This window comes from Mya arenaria, chromosome 2, assembly GCF_026914265.1.
Source record: "Mya arenaria isolate MELC-2E11 chromosome 2, ASM2691426v1".
In the NCBI taxonomy this organism is placed as follows: Eukaryota; Metazoa; Mollusca; class Bivalvia; order Myida; family Myidae; genus Mya; species Mya arenaria.
The window spans coordinates 52,515,225-52,534,200 of record NC_069123.1 but is presented as its reverse complement, the minus strand read 5'-3'; the positions used below and the strand labels follow the sequence as shown (position 1 = coordinate 52,534,200).

The following is an 18,976-nucleotide window of genomic DNA, read 5'->3' as shown; positions in this document are numbered from 1 at the left end:
GGCTTACTCTAATCGGGTGACATAATTAAGCAATAGACCTAACTCGGTATTATCACGTGATAACAACGACTAGCCAATCGCGCATAAGGAATGAATTCTACTAGGTAGACATATCCAGTAATCTTTTTAATGGAAAAATACGAAATAACTGCTAAACTTAAATAAATTGTAAACTATGTGGTACTTCAGTTAGTAAGTTTCAATGCATTGTACACATTAATACCAAGTTTATGACAGTTTTCGACAATTTTATTTTTTTCTTGCAAATTGATCATCTGGTGCTACAGTTAGCTTTAACAATGCCCCTCAGTGCATGACAATTACTTTCACATGGAAAACATGACTTAACGAGTAACTATTTATTTAAACTCATATAAAATGAAGTGAAGTTTATGGTCTATTAAAAAGAAAGGTACTCGTGATAGATTAATGTTTGCTATTACACACAAATAACAAGAGTCACACTTGTTTAGGTAAACAACTTATTTTATTAGATAAAACATGCTAATAAATTAAAAAAATATCAATCAACAAATCGCACAACACATAATTCTCGTACTATCACAGCTGTACTTATAAATAAAATATATAAAAATCCATTATTCAACGACTTAAAAGCCGAAATCTTCCATTTAACTAATAGGGATTCTTCTAATGTGTATTTAACAGTATTTTGAGCGTTCGTTTTAGATTAATTGACATGTTCTAAGAGAAGATAATGCATCCATGTACAATGTTCACTGTGTTTATCAACACACCAGTTAGCCGTCATTTGTAGGATTTTTACACACATATATAGACACTTTTCATTATGTTTATGAACACACCAGCTTACTGTTAATCGTAGGACTCCACACACAGAACATATTCCTTTGGTATTTTCCCTACTACAACCACTTCTTTGTAGTACTTGGCCAAGTTTCTCGCCCTATCGTTTTCGAAATCACCGCCATCGGATATATCGATTAATTCAATGCTTTCATCGCTTTCTATTCTATCTCGGTCGAGAAACGCAATGCGATAACGTCCATTTTTGTACCTTTTGGATGCAAAATTAAACGCCATTTCTTGAGAAGAAGTACATGATATGTACTGAGACCGCCAATTCCAACTTCCTTTTGCAACGTGACTTTCTAAGTCTTTTCCGGCGTTAGGAGCTTTGGCTGAAATACCATTCTTCGAAGGGTTCTCGTCGTCCCTCAGTAGCCGGTATAAGCGACTATACATCCATTCTGCGTTGATAAGTTAATTGAGGCAAGGATACCGTTTCAACCTCATTTTATAGTGTGGCCAAGATACGTATTACATCATTGCTATTTATGTTGACCAATCACTGCATCGAACGATTGGAATTCCACATCAATTATTGGTTTGTAATGGCTATATATATAGATAGTTTGGTTTCTATTAGCATCAAGTCAGGGTAAACCCAGTTATATAAATAGGCCATTGGGATTCCACAACAAATGTGGGTTTTTTATTGTTATCTAAAAATACTTGATTACGCATTTAGCCTTGGTTATCCAAAAAATATTTAAATAGGTGAGTCGGGATTCCATAACAAACTATTTATACATATGTATATTACGCATTTAGTCCTGGTACAGTAATATACGCAATAAGGTGTGTTGGGATACCGCATTATATAATTTTATTACGCAGTTAGCCACGGTAAACCAAGAAATATATAAATAGGCGCGATGGGCTATCGTTAGTTTTTTTACAATCGACTAGAGAGTTTACGAGACGTTTCTTAAAGTGACTGTACACCAGATTGGCACCAAAATCTGTTTTTCTGTAACGAATCTCAGGACAATTATTTAATAAAATGGTTACTCTTTGATATCATAATTGTAAAAGAAATAATACCAAAATGTAAAAAACAACAACATCGAGTCGGAGACCGAGTTTGAACCGGGGACGCCAAAATTGAAGTCCAGTGTTGTATCCACTGCTTACTCTCGAATATTTCAGCTATATACCTAACTTGGTATTATCACGTGATAACAACGGCTAGCCAACCACGCATAAGGAATGAATTCTACTAGGTAGACATACCTAGTAATCTTTTTTAATGGAAAAATACCAAATAAATGTGAGAAATAAATTAATTGTAAACTATGTGGTACTTCAGTTAGTAAGTTTTAATGCATTGTACACATCGATACCAAGTTTATGTCAGTTTTCGAATTATTATTTTTTCGCTATTTCATCATACAGAGTACAGTTCCTTTAAACGCCTTTATAATTGTCATTAAGTTGGTCGTTATAATGATCGTACATCTACGATAATGGCAGATCGTAAAACTGCTCTCAAATTCACCCCTGGATCCGATATTTTGTCACATGGAGGGCAAATTCTTCTCTGCGCATGCGCACCGGAAGGCGATAATACGATGATGATAAAACACGATTGTACGATGATTAAAACGCGACAGTACGATAATGAAACGCGATAGTACGACGATGGAAACACAACAGTACGATGATGAAAACGCGATAGTACGATGGTGAAAACGCGACAGAACGATGATGAAACGCGATAGTACGATGATAAAAGCGCGATAGTACGATGATAAAATCACGACGGTACGATGACGAAAGCGCGACAGTACGATGATAAAAACTAATAAAAACACGACAGTACGATACTACCACGATGAAAACGCGACAGAACGATGGTGAAAACATGATAGTTTATCGCATTATCCTCATCGTACTGTCGTAAAACCACGTTTTCGTTATCGTATTGTCGCGTATTCATCATGGAACTGTCGCGTTTTCACCATCGTAGTTTCGTGATTTCGCGTTTTCATCATCGTATTATCGAGTATCGCGTTTCAGGTATTCCGTAATTAAAGTGTTATATACATAATTGAATATAACACTTACATTCTGTGATAATAATCCATGAACAGTGTGATTCACGTGGAGGTTCTAAAACCTATTGCATTGTTTAATATAATTCATTTGTCGTTATAACCGAATGATGTGATGTTAATCTTTTACATTCGTGTTGTCGTGGTCAGTCGATTTTTGTTTGGAACCTCCTGACTTATCTGAGGTCACCAATGTATATATCCCGGCTTTGGACTTCATCAGTGGTTCGATCGTGATATATCTAACATTCTCATTCATCAGAGGTTCACTCGTGATATATCTAACATTTGCATTCATCAGAGGTTCGATCGTGATACATCTAACATTTGCATTCATCAGAGGTTCGATCGTGATATATCTAACATTCTCATTCATCAGAGGTTGGATCGTGATATATCTAACATTTCCATTCATCAGAGGTTCAATCGTGATAAATGTATGTGGTACGCATTGCATCATCACTCTGGTGAACGAGAATGCACCTATAGGGGTATAGTACATGTTTACAATTTTTAATTGACAAGGGTCTATTAATTAAATCGTAGATTAAAAGAAAATGAATATTTTTACCAACTACACTACTGTACATGCATAAAGAAACATTTGGCGATTAATTGTCCCATATGTGACCTTTAAAACCAGACATATAGAAAAAATCTGAATCCCCAACTACTGACTGGTTTGCAGTTGAACATTCGCGAATAATCGACTGGAAATGGTCGAATATCCGAATAAAAGTAAATTAAAACAGTGTTTGTCGCAAAGATACATATGTGTACATGCATAAAGAAACATTTGGCGATTAATTTTCCCATATGTGACCTTTAAAACCATACATATAGACATAATCTGAATCCCAACTACTGACCTGTTAGTAGTTGAACATTCGCGAATAATCGACTGGAAATGGACGAATATCCGACTGGCGAATATACGAATAAAAGTAAATAAAAACAGTGTTTGTCGCAAAGATACATATGTGTACATGCATAAAGAAACATTTGGCGATTAATTTTCCCATATGTGACCTTTAAAACCATATATATATAGGTACAATCTGAATCCCCAACTACTGACATGTTTGCAGTTGAACATTCGCGAATATTCGACTGGAAATGGACGAATATCCGACTGGCGAATATACGAATAAAAGTGAATTAAAACAGTGTTTGTCGCAAAGAAACATGTGTACATGCATAAAGAAACATTTGGCGATTAATTTTCCCATATGTGACCTTTAAAACCATACATAAAGACATAAACTGAATCCCCAACTACTGACTGGTTTGCAGTTGAACATTCGCGAATAATCGACTGGAAATGGTCGAATATCCGACTAGCGAATATACCAATAAAAGTGAATTAAAACAGTGTTTATCGAATCCCCAACTGGCAACTAGCAGGTAGTTGAATATTCGAATCCCCAACTGGCAACTGGTAAGTAGTTGATTATTTGAATCCCCAACTACCAACTACCAACTACCTTCCAACTTTACCGTCATAGTAAATTTGGACGATTTTAGAGAGGGTGCGCGCCGGATATTAACCGATACATACTTCATTTTAAGTGTTATTATTCACTTTTGAAATAAACATACTTTACATGCGCTAATCTAGAGTTTTTGGGAAACTAATCTGTGTCCGATCCTTTACCTGGAAATAGTTGTATGAGCCCTTGGCAAAAATTGCTTGACGTGCACATGATTAACATGTTTGTGCAACGTATATTCCAGGACACAAACGGAGCGTACCATCTTTATTCAGCTCGCGTTAGCATCTTGCGGAAGAACTGTTCATTGAGTTCGCATAACTTCCGTTTAAGCGAGTCTAACCTCAAAGATCCAGTAAATGCCACCGATATGAATTTCAATCCTTAAATAAAGGTGAAAAATGTGCCATTAAGCTCTATATATTTAGTAATTTCAACTGTAAATTAGTTGGAGGGTAGGTAGATAACAACAGTTACCTTATCAGCACCATAACATTATCATCATCATCACTCCCACCACCACCACCAGCACCACCACCACCATTATCATCAACATCAATATCATCATTAGCAGCAGCAGCAGCAGCAGGAGTGGTTTTGAGCAAGGATGCTAAGTGAATTGGTGTAAACAGTTACGCATTAGTATGTTGATCGGAATCGATAAGATGAGAAGAATTACTTTATATACAACAATATAATCGTATAAATGGGTATGGAATTACACCATAAGTAGACCTTGGATACATATAACAGACATTTAGACATGTTCCGGCCAAGACCATACCTATATAAATGCCGAATGAGCAGGCCGGCCCGTGTTCTATATATAGCTTACCTCGGCACGTGTTATATGTAGAATGAGCTCAATACTTATTCTTTTGCAATTTAAATTGTAGATTTTGGTCACAAGGCAACGCATGTACCACTGACTGTATCAATAATTCTAGGAAGTGAGTATGTTACACGTTTTTTGTCATCTTACTGCTACAGACCAAGTATGTTATCTATCAAGCGGCAATATTTCTGTTCGACACGAACACATTACTGTATAAATAGCGCAACACGTGGAAATAAGAACAATAATTATCATGACAGTGTACAGAAGAAGAAGAAGAATGATCTGATAGTGTGGATATTATACGATTTTTTCTTTGTAAGTAAACACTGGGAGTAGGATTATTTGTTATTGGTTTAATCTGAGAATTGCATTATTAATTATGTAAACCTAACCTTATTTGTTCACATAGCATGTTTTCGTTTCACATGTTTATACGTAAATTTTGATTTTTATGATCTAGTTTAACCTTTGCTTAATACTGCTGTAAAATATATTTCCCTTTATAAGTATGTGTTCGGATAGGAAAAGGTCAAAGGGAGAACACTGCATAGTACGGTTATTACAGTAGGAAGTTGAGTTGCTTTTCAAAATAGTATAACATAACCTTTTTACACATTTACGTTGGGTTAAAATAAATGTAAATAGTACTTACTCGTTTAAAAGACAAATTATTTTCCTGTTATAACAAAATAATGGTAATAGAACTTGATAATTGAATATGCAATCAATGTTATATCATTCAACTTTAATCGTAAACATTTGATTGTCAATAGCTTAAAGCTGCAAAGCCATAGATATGAGCATCTTTAGGATCGTTCCTTAACTGCTAAACTATGGGCTAGTCACAATAATGCGTACATAGGATTTTTTTTTAACATTTGGTAATTCACTTTGTTCCCTAAACGCCACAAGTCGACTGATTCATACCAATGTAAAATATATTCTTTAACTGTACCTCCACAATATTTAACACTGCATTGTTAAATAAAAACACAAAAGTTAAACATTAATTATTTTTAGCCTTTCTCATATTACACTGAAGCGTTAAGTGCAACAAATCATCACCATTTTTTAACTATTAAGCAGGTGCCCTTTATCTTTCCGCTCAATATACTTAGCGCTGGGATCTGTCATTCTTGGCTAGGTAAACAACAAGTGGGATATGGACGCATAGAGTCGTAAAAAAAAATGGTCAAAGACTCTGAAGCAGCTGTTTATATGGCCTAAACTATGGTCTATGCTATTAGTGTGTTCACCAAAAATGGTTACTGTGTCGAGGCTGTAATTTTGTCATACAGGGAGAGATTTTAAATTACTACGGACATATGTCAGACTGGAACATAACGTCAACATGTTGTTTGCAATACCCATGTTCATACCTCAAACGTCAAGTTACCACTTACAGGTCTATCATGATGGAATGGTTTTCTGTGTTCTGGCTGTAACTTCCTGATGCAGAGAAGGATTTTAAAATTACTTGACACTTGTTTTGAACGTGTCGCATCCAAGACCCATGCCTGTATAGGCTATTATATACAATCAGAGTATATTGGGGTAGATATTGGGTCCATGTAGGCCATTTTATACCATCAATGGATATTTGGGAAGGCTTTGGGCCTGTATAGGTTATTTTATACCATCAGTGGGCATTTGGGAGAAAATGGGACCAGGATAGGCTATTACATTCATTCATGTACCATCAGTTGATACACGGACCTATAAACCATGGATTGGCAACTGCCCGATATCGGTGAAACGATAAGAAATAATTATTTACCTACAATCCTTCGCGCACTCTGCAAATATTGGAAAATTCCGCCGAAACTCCGATCGGTGATTCACGGCGATCTTCCGTTATTTCCGCCAGCTCTGCTGATAAGTATTTTTAACACCTATCGACATGTCGCATGTAACATGTCTCGAAAACGACCACACGGTAAGAACTCAGAATCAAATCGCGCTGCACACGTAAGTTTGAGCTAATTGCATTAACACCGACGAGAGTTGCCAATCCATGGTTTATAGGTCCGTGGTTGATATTAGGGACAATATACGGCCTTCATAGGCTATTATATACCATCAGTGGATATTGCTGTAGACATGGCGCATGTATAGGCTATAATATACCATCAGTGGATATTCAATGAGGACAAAAGTGGGCCTGTATAGGCTAGTATATACCATCAGTGGATATTGCTGTAGACATGGGGCATGTATAGGCTATAATATACCATCAGTGGATATTGCTGTAGACATGGGGCATGTATAGGCTATAATATACCATCAGTGGATATTGCTGTAGACATGGGGCATGTATAGGCTATATTATACCATCAGTGGATATTGCTGTAGACATGGGGTATGTATAGGCTATAATATACCATCAGTGGATATTGCTGTAGACATGGGGCATGTATAGGCTATAATATACCATCAGTGGATATTGCTGTAGACATGGGGCATGTATAGGCTATAATATACCATCAGTGGATATTGCTGTAGACATGGGGCATGTATAGGCTATAATATACCATCAGTGGATATTGCTGTAGACATGGGGCATGTATAGGCTATAATATACCATCAGTGGATATTGCTGTAGACATGGGGCATGTATAGGCTATAATATACCATCAGTGGATATTCAATGAGGACAAAAGTGGGCCTGTATAGGCTATAATATACCATCAGTGGATATTGCTGTAGACATGGGGCATGTATAGGCTATAATATACCATCAGTGGATATTGCTGTAGACATGGGGCATGTATAGGCTATAATATACCATCAGTGGATATTCAATGAGGACAAAAGTGGGCCTGTATAGGCTAGTATATACCATCAGTGGATATTCGGGGCAGATATGGGGCCTCTATAGGGTACTATATACCATTAGTGGATATTTGAGGCAGATATGGGGCCTCTATAAGGTGACTGGGACATTTATGGTACATGAACATTTTAAGATCAGTGAACAAAAGAGTCAATAAATACTTTTAGCATATTATTTATATGAGAATTAGAATATGTGTTGTACTGTAAAAATTCAACCACAGTTATTTTATTTGAAATTCCCTTTAAAGATACATGCACATTGTATGTTATGACATTTTTTCATTTATGGTTTAGAAACATGAAGAAGGAAGGTCCTTTCTCAATGTCTCAAGCTTTAGAGCTTCTTCACGGAGAGCTCTTCAGGGAATTAGAGGGTTACATGTTTGCTCAGAATCGTGATAAATGGAGGCATTGGCGTGCTGTATTTCACCATGCCCGGGTCAAGTCCCTATACCACTGGACAACTATTTTAATTTCTCTGGTGCTGACTGTGGCTTTATTTGTTGCCTATGGATTCTCAAATGATAAGTAAGTATTTATATTGGGCTTAACCCTCTGGGCTTGTCCCTGTATATTTATAGTTATATTTCAATTAAATTAGTAAATGCTTGTGACTGAAAAATAATTTTAAATATTTCTAAATATATGACCTTTCAGTGGAAATTCATGTTAAACTCTGATATCGCCAATTACTTGATATTTCTAAAAAAAATTAAGGGTTCCATTTTTCTTCCTCACATTTCTTTATTAAGGTATTATAGTTATTGAACATTTCTTTATATGTTGATTTTCTGTATATCTAAGTCTCAACATGTAAAAATACTATTATAGTCCCTGGGTATAATAAACACATTTTATTCAGCAAATCTTATTTGATAAAAAGAAAGAGATATGTCATATGGTCAGTAGTTTTCAGATTTAGCAAAGTTTTGTTATCTCTGGATAAGGATTTATAGACAACTTTGAGATGTATTTCTGAATCAGATACCATTGGAGACTGAACTTGAGCTTGTCATATTCTCAGTGATGTCGTCATAGAGCAAAAACTAAACCTTGGCCTTAACTCAAGAAATCGTATATTCACACAAAACTTTAGCATATGTGTATATTGTTACTAGTAACTTGCACAGTGATTTGATGGGAATGAACTCCTGCTTTGGTGTCATTTGATCTGTACAAATCATTGTGGTAACCTGTGTACAAAGTTTTGTGTGAATAAATTGAAAGTTTTTTGAGTTAAGGTCAACATTAAAGTTTTATACTATAGGCTCATAACTCATGCTTAATAAATAATTATGCAATACTGGCCATTAACTATAAAAACATGCATATTCACATGCAACTTTGTACACATGTAACTGGTGGCAATATGTACTGGTGTTAAAAGGCCCACAACTCTGGATTAATTTAATTGTCAAGTTATGCCCCTTGTCTGACTGAAAACAACAGCAAATGAGCTTTGTTTATCGTTGTAGAGGGAGCAGTGACAGTGTGTGGCTGGTGGTGGAAGGGAGCATGATCCTGGCTTGTGTCCTTTTCAACGTCTTCCTGGCTGTACACACGTGTGAATATGAGCGATCGGAATTCGTGCAGCTGCTGCGGCACATCCTTGACCAGCTCTCAGGTATCATCTTATTTCAGACTGTTTTTCATGCACCTACGTAGATGTTCCTTATATCAATCATCACAAATATCCAGAATGACTCGGTGTATCCATTATTAACTCAAATTATGGTTATTAATGTTCTAGATACATGTAAATGTTTTCATGTTCTGGTAAAAATATATATTGGAGAACTTTTCCATCAGCATGTCAACCTTATGTGATGATTATTTCGTATTGATATATATAAAACAAACTGGAACCATTATGATAATGTTATGTTTTGTTACAGTATGTATGAAGTACAACACATGGAACAAGGCATATTTTCCAAGACTGGATGCCCCATTTTCCCCGTGCTGCTCTCTGCAGTGGACAATGCGGGATGACCAGGTGTACAACATCCCTGTACTGCTCCTTGTCAAGGGTGACATCATCTTGCTCCGACCTGGCCACAAGGCTCCGGCACAATGTTCTTTACAACATGTGAGTACACTTATCTTGAACAGTATTAGTATATTTATTTCCAGTGATATATTTCAACAACGTGGCCTTAGAAATGTTTTTTTTATCATTTTCGTGACATGTTATCAGGGGATCCAACGTTAATTATTTTTGCAGAATTTTAAGTGAGGGACATGTACAGTTCGGAACAAAATAGCTGATTCTTTAGGTAGTATGAATTTTCGAAAGATATTTTGACCTGGTATGTAGGTTTACATCACTGATAGTATTTTATAAATACGCCTATCCGGAGGCCAGGCTTGTCAACTCCTCTCAATTTTTCAAAGGGTTGTAATGTTTCTGGTGGCCTTAACAAAAATGAAATTGAATGTATAAGCTGATTGTTTACATAGTGAACATAGAAAATTGTGTGACTATAAACTGTGTTTTTAGTTGAAATACGTTCTTGGACTTATTTTAGCCCAAAATTATACAGTTTTTGCATCTTTTTCTTAGGACAGCTTGTGCACTTAACATGGGTACTATATGGTCAATTTATATGTTGAAACCCACTTATTAATTTTCAACTGATACTTTGAAATGTCATTGTTTATGGGGTCATATATTGACATGTAATTCTGTAATTGGACTATAAAAAGACCTGCTTTAGTACCATAATATACCCAACAAATTACTATATAGACTTTGTAAAACCACAAGATATTTCCATGTTTTTCGGTTCACAGTTAAGTTTAGCATGTATGTACATTTGATATCATCAAAATGTTGTGAGGGTTAGTGGGGGTCCCCCCACTAGAACATTTTATCTTTACTTTTTAATGGGTGTTATAAGTCTGAAGGAACAGTCATAAAGGTGCTTCATATTTAACAAAATACAATTATTAACAGATTTACTGACTACCATTATATAAACAAGGAACAACAATATAATAATGTGATGTAAGGTATGACATTTATAAATACATATGTTACTATGACAAGAATGACAAATTACCATTTTTGATCCGCAAATTATGCGGCAATAGGCAAAACATGTTCCCTGTTTAATACCAAACTTGATCCCTAATAGGCAAGACATGTTCCCTGTATATTATCAGATATGATTTTCAATTGGTAAACATGTTCCCCAACTTCCCTGCATATTACCAGACTTGATCCCTAATAGGCAAAACATGTTCCCTGTATATTACCAGATATGATTTTCAATTGGTAAACATGTTCCCCAACTTTCCTGTATATTTCGAGACTTGATCCCTAATAGGCAAAACATGTTCCCTGTATATTACCAGATATGATTTTCAATTGGTAAACATGTTCCCCAACTTCCCTGTATATTTCGAGACTTGAATTGATAAACATGTTCCCTGTATATCATTAGGATGGTTTGGGTGAGGATGCAGAGGATCTTTTGCTGGAGGAAAACGAGATATTTGCCCCGGACTCTGGCAAACACGGCGAGGTTTTCACCCAGCCAAAGGGCAGGCAACCCAGGAAACCTGCCAGGTTTTTGCTCCTAGATACACCAGCCACGACACTGGTTCGGTAAGTATGATTACTCAGTTACTTATAGCAATATAGTATTAACTTTGGTAATTGCTCCTGTTTTTACAAAAAATAAATGGTAAACTCTTGATAGATATTATATCTCATCATGTTCATAAATGAGTTAATGATTCTGAAGAGAGAAACAATGAATGTTTTATTACTCAATGGTTTTGGTTGAAAGCATTTGAAATATATTATACAAGAAAATGAATTTCACATCTGATATGCATAAATTACAACACTAGCTGTCAGAGCTACTTTCCTACAAAATGCAAATAAAACAACATATCAATAATGCAAGGCAGAACCAGAAAGATAATCAAAACATTAAAGTAATATTAAAGTTCAATAGAATTAGCAAAAAAGTGAAGATATAAAATTATATCATGTTTAATGATTATAGATAAATGGATTCTAAATAGATACAACATTATAAACATGCAAGATTATTTAAAATTATCACTTTTGACTTAAAAATCTGTTTATTAAAAATATGCTTTTAAGATTATTCAGATGTTATACTTATGTCTGAATTTAATATTGAAAAATTAGTTTGAACTTAAATCAAAAAAATAAAATGATATTGATCCAAAGCAGATTGCCAAAAAAAATAAATACAAAAAAGGCAGCATAAAGCACATGGTATTGGAAACATAGCTAATCGGAGGACAATGTGACATGTGAAATATGTTGGAACTTTTTCTGGCATTGTAACTGCCTTGTAATACCTTTAGTGAAACATTAAAATAAAATGATTGAAACTAATCAAAGGTTTATTTTTCAGTGGAATTATAGAATTGAATATTTTTTACCTTCAGTCAAATCTTATCAGACTGCAAGCGGCCTGCCAGTACCATTGAACATGAGAAGTTCCTGATAATGACACACTGGATTGAAAGGAGAATCATCCCTGTTGTTTGTGTGAGTTGTTTATTGTTTTAGTTTGGATGAAAACAATCGAAGAAAGGGTTGAGAAGGTTTTGATGCCTTTTGGGTGGATATGGAATAACTTGAGACAAAAGCTTTGTTGATTTAATTTTAAGATCAGTTGAAATTTAGTCAAACAATTTAATGATGACCATTTTTCAAATGTGAATTTGTTGTTTGTTAGCTGATCTTTGCTGTGCTATTTCTACAGGTAGTGATGCTGGTTGTGAATATTCTACGCTATATTTACCTTGGCGGGCATGTGGGCCACTGGACAGACATGATCATACTCCTGCAGGTCTGTAAACTTGGAATTACATTGATATTCGGATCTATATGTATGAAAAATAAAATAATTCAGTTATATCAATGCAATAGAAAACAGGTTATTTCATACTGGTAATGCATAACAAGTTTTTTTTTTATATATCTGTATATATAATTTAATTAATGAAGTTAAATAAGTATATTTTGCATATTATCACTGTAGAAGTTCTAGTGTAACAACAATTCAGTCATTATCTCAGTAACTTCTTGTTAATTGGCATTAGTACCTTATACAACAGTTACTGTGCTCAACCATTCAACCTACTTCAATAACCAAGCAAGATAACTCCCATTTGCATGTTATGCAAATTATGGTCGTTAACGTTTTGACTTTGAAATTCAGGTCAAGGTTCTGCATTTAATTTAATTTAACAGTGATCCATGCATGTTTCACCAAAAAACTGCAAAATCTTAAAATTAAAAGCGGCGTAAAATTCGAGAGCACTGTCTCTGTGACAGCTCCTGTTTTGGTCGGAATGCTTGATGAAAATGACAAAATTGCTGGAAAATGTATAGAAGAAGCTCAAGAAGAAAAAAAAATTAACATTGATATTGCCAGTGACCTATACATATGAAGCTTAAACTCTATCGAGTAAAAACTCTTTCCTTAAGTGAACTTTGCATTGAATACATGTTCAATATGTGAGTGAAAATGGTATTTCCTAATTCAGAAACACAAAAATACCACACTGAATCGTTTCAAAGCATATGGCATTTGTAAATGAACCTGCCATGTTAACGTTGTAACTATGGAAAGTGATGGGTTTCATGTGGTGATATATTTTAAACCAACATTTCTTTGAGAATCATTTTAATGCTTATCTTTTTAAATGTGGTCAGCAAATGCAGGTATTATGGAAAGATAAATCTCAAAATACTTGCCTGCTGTTACTCATATTACAATAGTCAACAATATTCTGGGACAACCTTCGTACATTAGACATTCCACTATCTCATGTCTGTAACACTCCACCCAGGTTCAAGCAATTGTGCCCCTTGTGCCTCTGATTGTTCCCCTGATGTATCTCCTCATCAACTTCTATGGCCAGGCAAGGGTCTTCGCTGCCTTTGAGGCCGAGAAGGGAACGAAGGTTTGTACTCTGTAAAATCTGCTGCAATAATTCCTTTCAGATATTGAAATTATGTTTTAGATTGATGATAATAAAAAATTAATATGGTAATTGAGGTTTGGAAATTTAATTGTTTAGCTGTTTTAACTTGTAATTTGAAAGATGGTTAAATGCAAAAATTAAATAGTTTATCATACTCTCTGTTTTATGAATACATATTTATTAAAGAAATTGTACCTTTCTGTATTAAACACAACTGTTATTACAGTCGCTGGGTGATGACAGTTTTGACAGTGACAGCTCCATATCAGCTGACGAGGCTCGTGTGGACCTGCCCTGGCCACACGTGCTTGAATGGTTCCGTAACATTCTGCTTGGGAGGGTGCATGTCACCACACGCAATGTCAATGTTACACACATACTTGGCTCTGTTACTGTGAGTGGCCATTTGTTAATTAATGCCCTTCATCCCATTTTCTCTTTATTTGAAAAATCTTATGTATAATTTTGTTTAAAATTAGGAATTGTAAAAAATAATTTGTTATTAGTGTTTATGTATTATGATGTCTTAGAGACCCAAGGGTTCATGACATTTCTGTCTGCTTATAGATTTTCATTGTCTGGAGATTTTATTTTCTGTACTTTAAACTTCATACTTAAATAATTAAAGTTTCTTAACAACTCAACGCAATTTTGTATCATTTTCCATTTAGTCAGAGAGTCTGGAATTTCGCCAATATCGCAATGATTAAAAACATAATTACAAGTCAGCTTCATGATGTATTATTCTCTTTCAGTCTCTATGTTGTGTGGACAAGAAGGGTATTCTTTCGTACCCGAACCCAACCCCAGAAAAGATATTTTTCCTGCACAGGGAGCATGCAGAGTCCGGGACATCTGTAACCCATTCTGAGTCCAAGCATGCTACAGATAAGCCCAAACCTGCAGGGAAATTTGTGGATCATGGTATGTCAGAATGTGATTACTTATTACCAGGGAAATGCTCACATGTGTTGCAAAAGTAAAAGAAAGCTATGAGGGAAAAGAGGAATAAGGCCCTTAACACCATAACTGGTGCTAACATCAAGATAAGCCGAGCTCCCTCTCTAGCTTCCAAGGTCAAGGTCACTACACACCTCAGAACTTTATTTTTGCTATATATAAGTCTAAATGATGATATTGCTTAGTGTCCAGTCCATAACTTTGCCATTCATGGTGGGATTTCGAAATAATTTTCACTTAACTGATCACTATTAAATGATTAAGTGTAGCTCCCAAAAGAAAGGTTACTAGTTTGAAGGTAAAGGCAACTGTCTGCCCCAGAGCTTTGTTAGTTTGGCTATAAAAGTGTTACTGATGATATTAGTTTGTGTCTGGTCAATAACTTTGTCATTCATAGGGGGATTTGGAAATAATTTAGCCTTATTGACCACCATAAGAGTTTGACCTGCGGCACACAAGACCTGGGTCTCTAGCTTCGACGTCATCATCACTGCACACCTCAGAACATTGTCAGTTCTGCTAAATAAGCTTTAAAATTGATACTGGTTGGTGTCAAGTACATAACTTCTTCATTAGGATTTGGAAATTGTTTGACAAAAGTGAACACCATAAGGTAATGATGTGTCGCATGTCTACCAGGGCCCTAAGCTTCAAAGTCAAGGTCACTGTGCTTAATAGAACTTAGTTTTGCTGAATAAGCCTGATAATAGTGATTTGTGACCAGTCTATAACTTTATTATTATTCAAGTGTGCTTTGGAAATAATGTTGCGATAGTGACCACCAGGATGATGTGTCGCTTGCACGACAAAATTTCTAGTTTCAACCTCAAGGTCACTGCGTATCTGTGACTATTGTCAGTTTTTGTGTCGCCTGAAAAGGCGACATATAGGGGTTACTTTTGTTGGCGGTGGGGGCGTCAGTGGCAGCTTATCAACTTGAAACGCAGTGCACAAAAACTGTATCTTTTGCTTCCATATTAGAGTTATTGCCCTTTGTTAATTTTCATGTTTAACTTTACCTTGCACACTTTTTTAGCTCACCAGAGCACGAAGTGCTCAAGGTGAGCTATTGTGATCGGTCTTTGTCCGTCGTCTGTCCATCAACAATTGCTTAAAAAACATCTCCTCTGATTGCTTGCTCCTGGCTTAAAATGGTTCAAATGCCACCTACACTTGAAAGTTAAAAGGCAACATCATTGTCTATAAATGAATAAAATGCCAATCTAACAGCTATAATGTCGACAGTAAATAATTCGTCAGGTGACACATCCGACTCGCGGAGTTCTAGTGCTATATAAGCTTTACAAATGATAGTGGTTGACACTAGTGGATCCAACTTGTCCAAGCTCACTAGCAAAATTATAAAATATTCACCCAGAAAGCACCATTTCGGACTAGTAATTATCAAAATTTCATTAGAGGAGTCCACTCAAACCCACCCCTGCCAACATTTTAAACCAAATAAATTTCTGCCTCGAAGTTACACCCCTCTTATGTCAAATCCTACATTTGCTCCTGAGTTGATGTCTGGTCGATAACTACCATGCATGGTTGAATTCTGAAATAATTTGGCAGAACCTATGATAAGTGATTGCCATAAGAAAATGACAAGCGGGAAAAAAAAGGTTAGTTTGGTCAAGGTCTTGTGGCAAATAATCGTAATTATTAGGTTATTTAATCTTTAAAGATATATTATAATGTTGTTGTTTTTCAATATTTGCCTGAGTCAAGCAATAACATCCTGTGTTAAGGCTGTGTGAGGGGGTAGTAATATCTGTGATAGCTCTAGCTTTACCTACCAACATATAAGTAGGAAATCTTATAGGATGTCTAATTGTTGAACTTTTAGATTTTGACATATGTGCGTTTGTAAACAAACTACTGCTTGCTAAACTTGTGCCTGATATAATGAAACATATTTGTGTTATGGGGGCCTGTTATACATGTATATATTTCTTGTACTATGCTAATAAAATGCTTTCTCCTATTACAGCTGTCAAGAGCACATGTGTCGAGGTTCTAGACGTGACATCAGATCCCAAGGTAATGCTGCTTTTACTTTGATACACCTTTTTATGCCCCCTTTGCAAATGTTGGTTAGAGTGTCTGTCATCAATCAGTTGGTAAATTATGTCTCTTCTTCATAATTACTTCAAACAAGGATCATGAAACTTCAGTGGTAGTTTGCCTTAGACGTGTACATGACCCCTATCATATTTTAGGTCAGTAGGTCATGGCCAGCAGTCGTTTGGCTCCTCATAAACTTTGAACAGTTTTAGCTAAAACAATGAATCTTCAGTAGTAGGTTGTCCTTGACCAGTAGATGACCCCTATCATTTTTAGGTCAGTAGTTCAGATGTATAAAATATATATATATATATAATTAAGGTCATGGTCAATATTCTTATAAAAAGATCAACAGTCTTATGAAAACTTTGTCCGCAGAATAACTTAAGGAAGGTTAGTACAATGAACTCTTTTTGTTTGAGTTCATGTGGCATTGTCAACAGTCTTATGGACTTAGCTCAAAGGTTGAGATTTATGTCGTCTTCACTTTCCTGAAAACTTTGTGTAACCATTCTTCATTAAATACCGTTATTCAGTCTTCCACAAGTTTCTGAAAAGCTGCAGGGCGACATTATGTTTAACCCAAAATCTCTTGTTACATAACATTGCATTGAATCAAAAGTATCAAGGTTTAAAAGAAATACTCATATTAACATACCTTACAATGTTTGATCAACACAATTATTGCAAAAATATTTGTCTTTTGATTCAAATAAATAAATAACACTCTGAAAGGTTTAAGTCACTGAGTCTAAATATAGATGCTTCCTTGTATATCTGTCCCCTTCTAAGCTCACCTAACCACAAACTAGAGGGCACAATTTTGGTCCAAAATCAATTAAAATTGATGTTTATCTTTATTAAATCCAGGTCAAGTTTGAATTTGGGTCTCTGTGTCAAATAAAATAAATACCTCTTAACACACATTTGTGATACCACAATTTAATATCACCCAAAACCAATAAAATGAGGTCAGAATGTTTGTCTTCTTAAAATCAAGGTCAAGCTCCATATGGGTTAAGTGGGGTCAAAAACTAGGTCACTAGGTTAAATGATAGCTCAAATGAAAGATTAACTTTTAATACATTTTAAAGGCCACAATTGAGGTTTATAATCAACAAATTTTGGTAAGTTTGTCTTCATGAGATTACACGACAAGACCAAAAATCAAATTTGTTGTCCTTTCTATAAGTCTGCTGATTCAACAGCTTGATATACTGCAAAATACCTGCTTTGCCGTATTAAGACAAAATATAGAACATTAATAAGTAACAATTGATTTGTTTAATACTAAATGATTCGAAGATAAGATAAGACTTGAAACCCAGTTACTTTTATTAAATTTATTGCTTTGAGTTCATTTAGTATGCATAAACTGAATTTTAGATAAAAATTAATCCTTAGGAATCCATGTGTCAAATTGGTTGCTTTGATTTTTCTTATCTGAATTTTTAATTATGAAAAAATGATGGTATTATCTAGCATGAAGTGTATTGACTTAAATCAAGTTTCACATAATTTCTGTGACAGGGCAGTGTGTTCTGATCATGGCTATACTCCCACATCCCAACCTATTGCGTGGTTAAATTATTTCCAGCAATTAAACAGGTATCTTCACATGTTTATTAGTTACAAAGTTTAAGTAACCAAATGTAGGGGCTGTATCAGTCTAATGAGATCCCTAATTATCTCTTTTAAGAGTTTTATTGTTAATTAACGTTTAGAGCATGCAGACTGTTCAGGCTTGTGGACAAGCCATGAACACTTTGGGTAGGATAAAGAGGCTTGTAGGAGGGGTTACAGTTTTTGTGACGCCTGAAAAGGCTAAATATAGGGGTTACTTTTGTCGGCGGCGTTGGCGGCAGCGGTCGCGTCCCGTTTTCACTTGTCCGGGGCATATCTTGTAAACTATTAGTGGTATCAACTTC

The 18,976-nt window shown here is 35.3% G+C and overlaps 1 protein-coding gene across 2 annotated transcripts in view; it reads left to right on the top strand.

Annotated features, from left to right (window-relative positions):
* The first annotated feature begins 5,835 nt into the window (after positions 1-5,835).
* LOC128221333 (transmembrane protein 94-like) overlaps positions 5,836-18,976 on the top strand; it is a 60,236-nt gene continuing 47,095 nt past the window's right edge. For both annotated transcript variants that reach the window (XM_052929911.1, XM_052929901.1), the window contains exons 1-11: positions 5,836-5,902; positions 8,337-8,570; positions 9,518-9,666; positions 9,938-10,131; positions 11,489-11,652; positions 12,474-12,576; positions 12,794-12,880; positions 13,887-14,000; positions 14,248-14,415; positions 14,777-14,945; positions 16,975-17,024. In XM_052929911.1, the coding sequence (XP_052785871.1) occupies positions 8,341-8,570; positions 9,518-9,666; positions 9,938-10,131; positions 11,489-11,652; positions 12,474-12,576; positions 12,794-12,880; positions 13,887-14,000; positions 14,248-14,415; positions 14,777-14,945; positions 16,975-17,024 (1,428 nt within the window). In that variant the 5' untranslated portion in view covers positions 5,836-5,902; positions 8,337-8,340. The remainder of the gene's footprint in view (positions 5,903-8,336; positions 8,571-9,517; positions 9,667-9,937; positions 10,132-11,488; positions 11,653-12,473; positions 12,577-12,793; positions 12,881-13,886; positions 14,001-14,247; positions 14,416-14,776; positions 14,946-16,974; positions 17,025-18,976) is intronic.